Source organism: Echinops telfairi, unplaced genomic scaffold (assembly GCF_000313985.2).
Source record: "Echinops telfairi isolate 266 unplaced genomic scaffold, ASM31398v2 ScPeMD7_7412;HRSCAF=8450, whole genome shotgun sequence".
Lineage (NCBI taxonomy): Eukaryota > Metazoa > Chordata > Mammalia > Afrosoricida > Tenrecidae > Echinops > Echinops telfairi.
Window position 1 is genome coordinate 10,725,152 of NW_022111312.1, and position 11,494 is coordinate 10,736,645.

The following is an 11,494-nucleotide window of genomic DNA, read 5'->3' on the forward strand; positions in this document are numbered from 1 at the left end:
GTTCCCCTCCTTCAGCTTTGCGTACTCATTTGGTCAGCAAATGAACCTGCTTGTGTCTGGAACGTGAGCATCCTTTCTTCTTGGTTCCAGTTCAGTTAGCCTCAACTCTTCAGCTGCAGCACGCTTTCTGTTGTTTACAACCTAAACGCACCGCCATGGAGTCCATTCTGACTCTTAGTGAAGCTGTAGGATAGGACAGAAGTAAGGCTTTCTCCTGCATTGTAGCTGGTGGGTTCCAAACTCCAACCTTTGGGTTAGCAGCCATGCACTTAGCCACTGCGCCATCATCAGACAAAAGCATTCAAGACTAGTATTAACTTTACTTTGTCTTGAGTATAATAGGAAGGGATTGATGAGTTTTTCTATGCCATTTTTATTAGTCACCAGTATCTTCATTGCATCATAAAATGTTGACCATATTTCAAGAAAAATAATTTTGTTCATTTGATTTTTTTTTTCAACTTGGTAAAATTCACTGTCGTTTTTATTTCCAATTCTAAAGAGCAACCTCGAGAGCCTAGAGAATATTTTGAGTGATTAAAGTTTCTGGGAAATGTGGATTGTTAGCAGTGAGAACATCTAGTAGATAGCATGGATGGATCAGTGGCCTGTCCCCAGCCCCTCGTTCTAACCTGTGCTTGTTGAGCTCTTGGATTATGTAAGCTCCAGGCAGCAAGAGGGGGTATGAGGCCAGGCAAGAGTCCTCATTTCCTGTTTAATCAACAACTTTTTTTTTTTTCTTTTTTAACATTTTATTAGGGGCTCATACAACTGTTATCCCAATCCATACACACATCAGTTGTGTAAAGCGCATTTGTACATCGTTTCTCAAGACATTTTCTCTCCATTTAAACCCCCGACATTAGGTCCTCATTTTTCCCCTCCCTCCCCGCTCCCCCCTCCCGCCATGAGCCCTTGATAGTTTATAAATGGGTATTTTGTCATATCTTGCCCTGTCCGACGTCTCCCTTCATCCACTTTTCGGTTGTCTGTCCCCCAGGGAGGAGGTCACACACAGTTCCATGTCATCGGTTCCCTCTTTCCTACCCATTCTCCCTTTATCCTCCCTGTTTTGCCACTCACACCACTGGTCCTATAGGGCTCATCCGTCCTGGATTCCCAACAACTTATATTTTTAACTCTGCTTAAGAATACCTGGCACATGTCTTGTGAATGATATCCTCAGTTATGATAAATTTAGAGGTATAGAAGAGAAATCTACAATCCATGCTTTGGCTTCCAGGCTCTGGACCAGTTGTCTTTTGATCTTTAATCAATACCATTATCTCGCTGTCCTGGTAGGTGTCCCGTGTGCCGGTACTGTCAAACGCCAGAGCCAGTCGAAGAGAACAAGTGTTTCGAGTGTGGTGTTCAGGAAGTAAGTAATGGGGGCAGGCAAAGAACAATGAACACAGCTCCCATTGTCGGGGGTTTCTTCTGCCTGGTGTCGTTTAAATTCTTTTGGTTTCTTACTGAGACTGAGTATTTTATTTTTTTGTCTAGGATCAGGCAAAAAAAAAAAAAAAAAGGAACGCCCAAATGATTTTCCTTCTAAGAAAAGTACTTGATGCTTTTATTCTTTGATCCTTAATAAAAACCTAGCCTTTTCTTGATCAGTTGTGAATGCTTTTCTTACTGTTTACATAGAGCTCCTTAGAAATCAGAGTGAGAAAATAATGTACCCATAAAATCATCCTTGATTGTTGGACTTGAGACATGCATTTGTTCAAAACTCCTGTAGAAGCCACTTTCCATCCACCACAGGCCCCTTCTCACCCCAAATGGGCCAAGTACTGGGTTACATCTAACTGACCAGGCCCTTACTTTCCTCTTGGCAGAATCTTTGGATTTGTCTGATATGTGGCCACATCGGCTGTGGGCGGTATGTAAGCCGACACGCTTACAAGCACTTTGAGGAAACCCAGCACACGTACGCCATGCAGCTTACCAACCATCGCGTCTGGGACTACGCTGGAGGTGAACACCAGCCCAGCATTCTAGTTTGGGGTTCTGTGTGGGCGGCTTGTCCTTCAGAGACAGTGTGAAATGTCATCCCCCCAGCTGTCGCAACACTCGTTCTCACGGTGCCCCGAAGAGCACGCTCCCATGAATGGCCCGAATCTCCTTATGACAGAAGTTTACACTTCCACTCTTCCCCACTCACTCTCTCACATTCTCATCAAAATACAAGGGATTTGGCCCGTTTTTAAAGAAATACTGGCATTGCCTTTAGTTCCGATCCATAAAAACAAATGTTGTGTCGGCATTAGCACATATGGAGACCTTTTCTGTTCTGAAGACACAACTTTTCGCTGACTCATTCTCTTCTTTAGATAATTATGTCCATCGGCTTGTTGCAAGTAAAACAGATGGGAAAATTGTGCAGTATGAATGTGAAGGTGATACTTGCCAGGAAGAGAAAATAGATGCCTTACAGTTAGAGGTAAGTTATTGTCATTATCACTCAAGACCAGTTTCCAGGTAATACATGTTATCACTTTTCTAAAGTAAAAGGTGCTTTGTGGTTGTTAGGTGCCCTGGAGTCAGTTCTGGCTCATAGCAACCCTAAATGTACAACAGAACAAAACTCCCCAGTCCTACGCCACCTTTACAATTATTCTCATGCTTGAGCCCATTGTTGCAGCCCCTGTGTCAATCTATATGATCAAAGATCCTGCTCTTTTCTACTGCCCCTCTATTTGACCAAGCATGATGTCTTTCTCCATTGACCAGCCTCTCTTGATAACATACCTAAAGTACATGAAATGTAAGTCTTGCCCTCCTTGACCCTAAGGAGCATTCTGGGCGGTGCTTCCTCCAAGCCACGTTTGTTGGTTCTTCTGACAGTCCACAGCACTTTGAATGTTCTTCACCAACGCTGTAGTTTTAAACATATGTTCTTCTTCAGTCTTCCTTATTCAATATCTAACTTTCATATGCATATGAGACAATTGAAAATATCATGGCTTGGGTTAGGCATGTCTTAGTCCTCCAAATAGCACCTTTTATTTTCAACACTTTAATAAGGTCTTGTGCAATTTCAATTCATAGCTACCTTATATAGGATTTCCGAAGTTCTAAATCTTTACAGGAGTCAATAGCCTCATCTTTCTCCTGAGAAGTGGCTGGTAGCTATGAACTGCCAATCTTGTGGTTAGTAGTCCAACACCTAACCCACAAAACCACCAGGGACCCACAAAATGGTTTTGAAAAAGACTGATGTTATTAACTCATTGTTCTATTGATATAAAAAAAAAGATAAAAACTTTGTAGGAAAGTTTTCAATTAGCAATAATTGTGCCTTGGATAAAACTCACTGGGTTCAATATTGCCACTGTGCAAAGCTAAACACTTTGTAAAGAGCTCTCCCATGTTAACTGTAAGTATGTACACACATAATTGTCAGACCCTGCTCCCTGGGCTGGGAACTGGACATGGAGCAAGCCTCATGAAACCTACCTGCCCTCATGGAGTGCACAGCCCAACAACACATCCATTTTTTTTTCTTTGATGCCTGATACCTCATCCCTTCAAAAACCTTGTGATCACATAGGCTGATGTGCTTCTTCCATGTGAGCTTTGCTGCTTCTCAGCTAGATGGCCACTTTAAGGCTTCAAGCCTTTAAGACTCCAGACACTGTATCTTTTGATAGCTGAGCACCATCAGCTTTCTTCACCACATTTGCTTATGCACCCATTTGTCTTCAGCAATCCTGTTGGGAAGAAGAGCATCATGGAATGCCAGTTTAATAGAAAAAAGTGTTCTTGCATTGAGGGAGTACTTGAGTGGAGGCCAAGTGGTTATTCAGGGCCTTCTACTGTGATCCCTTTCAGAGCAATTGGTGGTTATATCTGGACACCATCTAGTTCTGTGGTTTCAGGATGGTGGAGACTGATGTTCACTTGGTCCATTGGACTGCTTCTGCCAGATTTTCATCACTTCTTTCACCAGACAGAGAGACCAATAGTCGGGCTTTAGAAGAACACTTTTAAGACCGCAGTTGATGGAGCAAACATTTCTTGATATTGTGTGTGTGTGATAAAGACATAATTCTCACTTTGATGGCAGTCACAAGCCAGTCAGGGAGACAGGCTGGTAAACTTGGGATTGAGTGCCAGTGTCCGAAGGAATGTTAGCGGTGGGCAGAGTGCTGAGGGAGTGGAGAAGGGCTGGGAGGGAACAGCTTCCTGGAGAAGAATGAATACATGATTGGTTTGAGTTGCACTTCAATTTTAATGATTGTGGTTCCTCATCTGCTTGGACAGAATCCATTTTGTTTTTTAGTTGCCGCTGCTGCTGCTGCTGCTCAAAAGTCAGCAGCATAATTGGCATCTGTGGGCCCCTGCTGACCCATTGTGTTGTGTGGAGAGGAACCAAGGTGTCAGATCCTGGTGACTGTGCTTACTCTTCCAGCTCCCTCCAAGGCCCACTTTGAATTGCATGCATTTCCAAGACTGACAGCAGTGGCTGACACTTTCATGTCTCTTTTCTCTGTCTCCAGTATTCATATTTACTCACAAGCCAGCTGGAATCTCAGCGAATCTACTGGGAAAACAAGATTGTTCGGATAGAGAAGGACACCGCAGAAGAGGTAAGGCTGATTTAGTGACAATGCTGAAATGCCACGAGACCGAAAAGGCTGAAACCCTGGCAGAAGGAGGCATTGGAGGGTGGAGTGGGTGGGGTCAGCCTGAGGGTGTAGCCCGGTGGCTCAGCATCGCACTCACCCAGGGAGGGTGTGCATCTAAGAAATTTGCATTTAAGGCTTGAGTGTTTTGGCACTTGAGGGGTTGGGGAGTTGTTTGTCTTTTAAGCCCAGTCAGGGTTCCTAGGGCTTGATACAGCCCCATTAAAAAGTAAAGTAGGTCCATAAATTTGTAATTTGGGTCAGCCTGTTGGTGTGTCCACTTTGGGAAAGCTATTCTCAGGAGTTCACTGGGATTGTCTGAGGTGGCAAGATACTGCCAAGCCACTCTCTATCCAACGAGGCGAAACCAGGCAGACACTGGGGCTTTGCCCATTACCCGGGTGCCCTGTGTGTCTAAGGTGGGTGCCCCAATTTTACTAAAGGACCTTGTAAGGAAGATGCCATTCAAACCTCCAGCAGCTCCAAGAGGCAAGTCGTGTGACGTAGACAGTGCTAATGGGCCAGAGGTCTGCCCGCTTGGTTTTTCCCTGGGCCTTTCTTGTCCAAAGAGCACTGCAGGGTGCAAAGAGGACCGCATGGAAACCAGCAAGAGCCTCTGAGTTTGTGTGTAACTACAGCTCTAGGAACCATTCTCAGGACCTAGGGACAGTGCCTGGTGCATTGCTTCCCATAGTCTTACATACGGTCGTTTAAAATGAAATTGATGGCTTTGGCAACTTTGGAAGCTCTCTCCGATATCTGGGTCTTCAGGTAGGAGCTGCGGAGCAGGGCTTGGGTAGCCAGGATTAACCTGTGGTGAGCAGAGAGGGCCCAGGTGCTCTCAGTACCTGGGATACCAGTTATCCTGTGCCCCCAAAGGAGGGGAAGTCAGCTTTACAACAGGCTACACACCAGCTCTGAGGGCCAAGTGGATTCTGACTCCCAGCAACTCCAAAGAACAGAGGAGAACCACCTGATGGGGTTTCCAAGGCTGCGAATCTTTAAGGACACCGTCAACTTCATCTTTCTTTTACAGTGTTTGGTGGGTTCAAACCATCAGCCTTTTGGTTTGGGCCAAGTGTTTTAAGCACTGTACCACCAGGGCTCTGCAGGGGCCCAGCAGCTGTCAAATTCTTTCCTATTTAGTTCTCTGTAGGGATGTGCTGGAGACTCAGGGCAGCCCTGCCGATGAAGCTTTAAGTCAGGGGTCCTCAAACTTTTTAAACAAGGGGCCAGTTCACTGTCCCTCAGACCCGTTGGAAGGCCGGACTCTAAAAAAAAACTATGAACAAAGTCCTATGCACACTGCACATATCTTATTTTGAAGTAAAAAACAAAACGGGACAAAAACATCCGGCGGACCCCATAAATGTCCTCAGCGGGCCGCATGTGGCCCACGGGCTGTAGTTTGAGGACCCCTGCTTTAAGTGCTTGAAGGGATGTTTTAGGTGATAACAAATGTCCTTTATCCCTTAGTTCATGGTTCTTGCCGCTGTCCGCCCTCTGAGCAGCCCTCTGTCCACTGCCTCCTGCAGTGGAACCACCTGGGGAGGAACAGTGGCCAGCCCTGCATGTCCTGGGAAGTGAGTGGGGAGCTGAGGCTGGAGGAGTGTGCATGCATGGTGGGTCTGCTTCTCTTGCCCCTGATACCGAGTGTGGCACGTGAGCAGGAGCCTGTTCTACATAGTGAGGAACACGCACCCATGGAGGGGCTGAGTTTACACAGAGCAGGACACGGCTTCCCTGGAACAGAGAGCCCACCATCTAAATCAGTATTGTTCCCGATACGGCTATGAACAGAAGTTTGGTGGGTCATGACTGGCATTTTTATTAATAGAATGAATGTAAAGTATCAGAGCTTATTTAATGTTTTGTGAAACTCTTCATCTCTTTACGTGTGTGTATGCTTACAGGCGCTGCGTGTGCCTTATCTTGGGCTAATGGTCAAACACGTTTCTGGAAAACTGATTTAACATCTGTCTATTGCAATGTATATTTTACCTGTTTCAAATCTGTGGGGTTGATGTATCTTTATTAACCAAAACATACACAATTTGGTTCCTTTTGGTAGTAATTTCTGCTCTTTATTACAAAACAGAAGTGTATTCAGGAGAAAATGTCAAAAGAGCTAATGGATCCTTTTACAGCCATATTGAAGAGATGCACTGATGCCAGACTAGCATTTGAGCTGCTTCAAATACTATTTTGATCTTCATGACTTACAGGAAATTTGAGAAGTCGCCCTTTGCTTGCATGTTCAAAGTCACCCTTTGCTTAATGAAGTGGGCTAGGAAGTTACTCCCCCTCCCCCCAAAAAAGGCTTTATTTATTTATTTATTTATTTATTTATTTATTTATTTATTTATAATCGTTTTATTAGGGGCTCATGTAACTCTTAGCACAGTCCATACATAATGTCAATTGTGTAAACCACATTTGTACATTCATTGCTCTCATCATTCTCAAAACATTTGATCTTCCCTTAAGCCCCTGGCATTAGCTGCTCATTTTCCCCCTCGCTCCCCCCTCCCTCATGAACCCTTGATAATTTATGAATTATTATTTTGTCATATCTTGCCCTGTCCAATGTCTCCCTTCACCCACTTTTCTGTTGTCCGTCCCCCAGGGAGGGGGTCACATGTAGATCCTTGTAATTGGTTCCCCCTTTCCAATCTACCCACCGTCTACCCTCCCAGTATCGCCACTCACACCACTGGTCCTGAAGGGATCATCCGCCCTGGATTCCCTGTGTTTCCAGTTCCTATCTGTACCAGTGTACATCCTCTGGTCTAGCCAAATTTGTAAGGTAGAATTGGGATCATGATAGTGGGGGCGAGGAGGAAGCATTTAGGAACTAGAGGAAAGTTGTATTTTTCGTTGTTGCTACATCACTCCCTGACTGGCTCGTCCCCTCCCCAGACCCTTCTGTAAGGGGATGTCCAGTGGCCTACAAATGGGCTTTGGGTCTCCACTCTGCACTCCCCCCCTCATTCACAATGGTAAGATTTTTTGTTCTGATGATGCCTGATACCTTCAACACCTCAGTGATCGCACAGGCTGGTGTGCTTCTTCCATGTGGGCTTTGTTACTTCTGAGCTAAATGGCTGCTTGTTTACCTTCAAGCCTTTAAGACCCCAGACGCTGTATCTTTTGATAGCCGGGCCCCATCAGGTTTCTTCGCCACATTTGCTTATGCACCCATTTGTCTTCAGTGATCGTATCAGGGAGGTGAGCACACAATGATATTAATTTTTTGTTCTTTGATGCCTGATAACTGATCCCTTTGGCACCTCGTGATCACACAGGCCGGTGTGCTTCTTCCATGTGGGCTTTGTTGCTTCTGAGCTAGATGACCGCTTGTTACCTTCAAGCCCAAAAGGCTTTTTTAAATGAAATAGTCAGTGCTGTTAAGGAGACCTAGTCCGTGTGGAATATGCTTACAGAGGGAGGATGGGAGTGCCTGGCCTTCCTGTGGCCTGCCTGCCATCGCAGCCATCCCTCGCCAGCAGCCAGGAGGAGGGCTGCTCAGAGTTGAGTATAGAAGTATCCTGGCTCCACCAAGCTCCAGCAGGTGACCTCGGGCATCCTGCCTGCCCTCTGTTCAAGCCTTAGCTTCTAACGAGGGTGGACATGTGAAGTCAGGACTGTTAGAAGGTCTCAGTGAAACATTGTTTCTGAAACAATTTCAGCTCCTGCTATTGCTGCCTCATGGCCCAGCCAGCCTCCTTGTCGGCTCCTGACTTAAGCTTCTCCCAGTGCCCTGAGACAGTGGAGGGGGCAAGGCCCACAGCCACCTGAATAAGCCCGTATCTACTTAGCTGTCCTGCAGGCAGCATGCTCTGGACTGGGATTGCTCTGCCCTTAGCCAACATCCAGCAGTCTACACCCTCAAATTCTGAATGCTGTGTCATAAGAATTAGTTCTATATACTTTTGACTGCTCTGTTTTGTTCCAGAGCAGAAAGGAGACTATGTCAACAATATTCCACATCTATGTGACAGGGCTTTGAAAAGTTTGAAAAAATACAATATAAACATGAAATATTTCCATGAGCTCTTGATGCCCCCTCATAAGAAGCCCTGGTGGTGCAGTGGTTAAGTGTTAGGCGGTTAATCAAAAGTCTATACTTTGAACCCAGCAATCGGTCCATGGCAGAGAGCTGGTCCTATAGAGACAACAGCCTTGGGGGTCCATTAGAGTAGTTCTACCCTGTCCTATAGAGTTACAGTGCTTGCGAATCCACTTGACAGCAACACATTTATACATACGCAAGCGGCCTTTGAAAAGTTTGTGGGAAATGGAATTAAAACATAATGGGATTTTGCCACAACTTTTTAAGAAACCCCCTCATATCTGTATGTATTTCATAAGTAAATAACAAAAAACAAACTCCCTGCCACTGATTCAACTCTGAACTTCCCCAGTGGGATTCCGAGACTAACTCTTACAGGAGTAGAAAGCTTCATCTTTCCCCCTTGGAGTGGCTGGTGGGTTCAAACTGATAACCGGAACTGATATGCTATATCATGCACTGATAACAGTGCATGATATAGCATATATTAGTGAGCTTGAGACCTGGACAGCTAAGGAATGCTACCACGAGCCCCTTAGGTTCCCGTGGAGAATCACTTGTGGAAGGAGCCTCAGGAGAAGAAAATCAACAGCAAGCGTGGCAGGGCCTCTGACCAGCCTTCTGTGCTCAGGCAGAGCCAGCAGCTCTGTATTCTCAGGGTTCTGCTGCATACTCAGGCGCCTAAGGGCCCCGTTCCCAATGGTCCTGAGAAATCGTGTCAGCACCAGTTCTCAGCATTTTTTTAAATTCCTGTTACAGAAATGGTTTTCAAAAGTCTCACTTTTTCAAAGTTTGACCTGTCAAAGTTATAATTGAAGGAAAGAAAGCATGTGAAAACTAGCCCCAAAGAGCACAGAACTTCGCCTTTCTGCAGTGAGCCTGCTCTCTCATGTTTCTTTCAGATTAACAACATGAAGACCAAATTTAAAGAGACCATTGAGAAGTGTGATAACCTAGAACATAGATTAAACGACCTCCTCAAGGAAAAGCAATCCGTGGAAAGAAAGTAGGTATAACTAGTCTGTTCTCTAAGCTCACTGTTTTATGGTGACAGCTTGACTGTTACTGTGTGCCCTCGAGTTTTCAGGGGTTACCCTATACATGGAGCAAACTTACTGTGACCTCCTATTTATTGAAAGCAGAGGCACGCAGTAGCAGGTGGGTACTGTATGGGGCACAATACTTCAGTGCCATACGTGCAAATCCTTACCTTTGCTGTCTGTGGTGGTGGGGAGGGGACACTCCACTCGGCCTGCAGCCCTTTTGAGCCCTGTGGCCAAGCAATGGCAGGAAGAAAGACCTGGCACCCAGCAGCATGACAGGCCATTCACAGCAAGGCAGCTCTGCCCCACTGCTGGGATTTGCTGACTGAAGTGACCTTTTGGGCTCAGGGTGGACTTAAGTCATTTTGAGGGGGGGCTCATGTAGCAATCCATCCATCCATTGTACCAAGCACTTTGAACATATGTTGCCATCATCATTTACAAAACATTTTCTTTCTACTTGAGCCCTTAGCATCAGCTCTTTTTCCCCCTCCCTCCTGAGAATCGGTGTTTTATTCTGGGAGTAGATTCAGATTTACAAAAAACTGGCAAAGGTAGGCCAAGGTTCGCAGACCCTTTACCCAGTTCCTTCCATTGTTAAGTACATGTTAGTATTTTGGCTTTGAAACTGTTGTTAAAACAATACTGCAACATCACAAGAAACCAAAATGGAAAATTCTCCAACCCTTTCAGCCCCTGAGAGATTGAACTAAAAAGTTAAAACTGGACACTGGAGAGTAGCAGCAGCATTAACAGTAGCCCTTGGGTAGTTCTCCTTCCAGATCCTTTGTTCTGTCTACATAGTAAACAGAATAATCTCGTACTTCTGCTGCACAAAGAACGTAATATTAGAGGAGGCCCCTCTCCCCCGCCTAGTAATTAAATATATTACAAAGGGGCCTCAAAAAGTTTGTGGAAAAATTCGATTATCTTTTCATTCTATCTTACTCAAGCTTTTTGAAGCCTCCCCACCCCCATGTTATCTAGTTCTTCAGTTACTGTATTTTTTGCATATTATGCACCCTGTGAACAACATGCATATACATATTGCGCACACAAGAAGCTAATGTCTGTGCAGTTTGCAAAAACCGTATAGCATGCATGCTATTTAGGTACTAAGATGACACTCAAAGAATATGTGTAGGAGGTAGTTTCGTGCTGGCACACCCCAAGTCCTCTCTGGTCTCTGGAGGGGCTTTCTGGCCCATTACCCAGATGTGCTAAGGTGTCCAGGGACACCTACAGTGCCTCAGCGCTTACACTACTATGAACGGTCTTGTGGTGAGCACCTTTGTCCCTGTGGGCTTTTTGTATTGGTGTGTTTGGGCCACAATCCTGAGTTTATTCCATAGGGTGCATTCCTAGATGTAGGGTAGAGGTGTCAGAGAACATGCAGGGTTTTGATTTTTAGAGCACTTACTAAATTGACTTCCAGAGGCTGTGCTCCTGTGCACCTCCAATCCTCCACAGTGCTCAGTGGCATTCTGATAGAAATGGCATCTGAAAAGGTGTTTTAGTTTGTAATTCTCTACTTGAGTAAGGTTGAGCGACAAGAATGGGTCACTCCCTCTTCTTAAAAGCCCTCTGCTTAGAATATCATCCAGGAAAGTGCTTTGAGCATGTGATTCTCCAAGAATTGTCACTTTTGTCCTAGCGTCCCTATCCTGGAGCTCTGGTGGTGTAGTGGGTTATGCGTTGGGCTGCTAACTGCAAGGTCAGCACTTTGAAACCACCAGAAGAGTCACAGTCTC

The 11,494-nt window shown here is 45.3% G+C and overlaps 1 protein-coding gene and 1 non-coding gene across 2 annotated transcripts in view; one reads left to right on the forward strand and one right to left on the reverse strand.

Annotated features, from left to right (window-relative positions):
- LOC101663005 (BRCA1 associated protein) overlaps window positions 1-11,494 on the forward strand; it is a 34,538-nt gene that overhangs the window by 21,939 nt on the left and 1,105 nt on the right. Inside the window, exons 7-11 of the mRNA XM_004709575.2 lie at window positions 1,303-1,378; window positions 1,839-1,977; window positions 2,334-2,443; window positions 4,503-4,592; window positions 9,603-9,706. Coding sequence (XP_004709632.1) covers window positions 1,303-1,378; window positions 1,839-1,977; window positions 2,334-2,443; window positions 4,503-4,592; window positions 9,603-9,706 — 519 coding nt within the window. The remainder of the gene's footprint in view (window positions 1-1,302; window positions 1,379-1,838; window positions 1,978-2,333; window positions 2,444-4,502; window positions 4,593-9,602; window positions 9,707-11,494) is intronic.
- On the reverse strand, window positions 3,213-3,346 carry LOC115871944. The gene has a single exon (XR_004047564.1). It is a non-coding gene; the product is annotated as a U4 spliceosomal RNA (small nuclear RNA).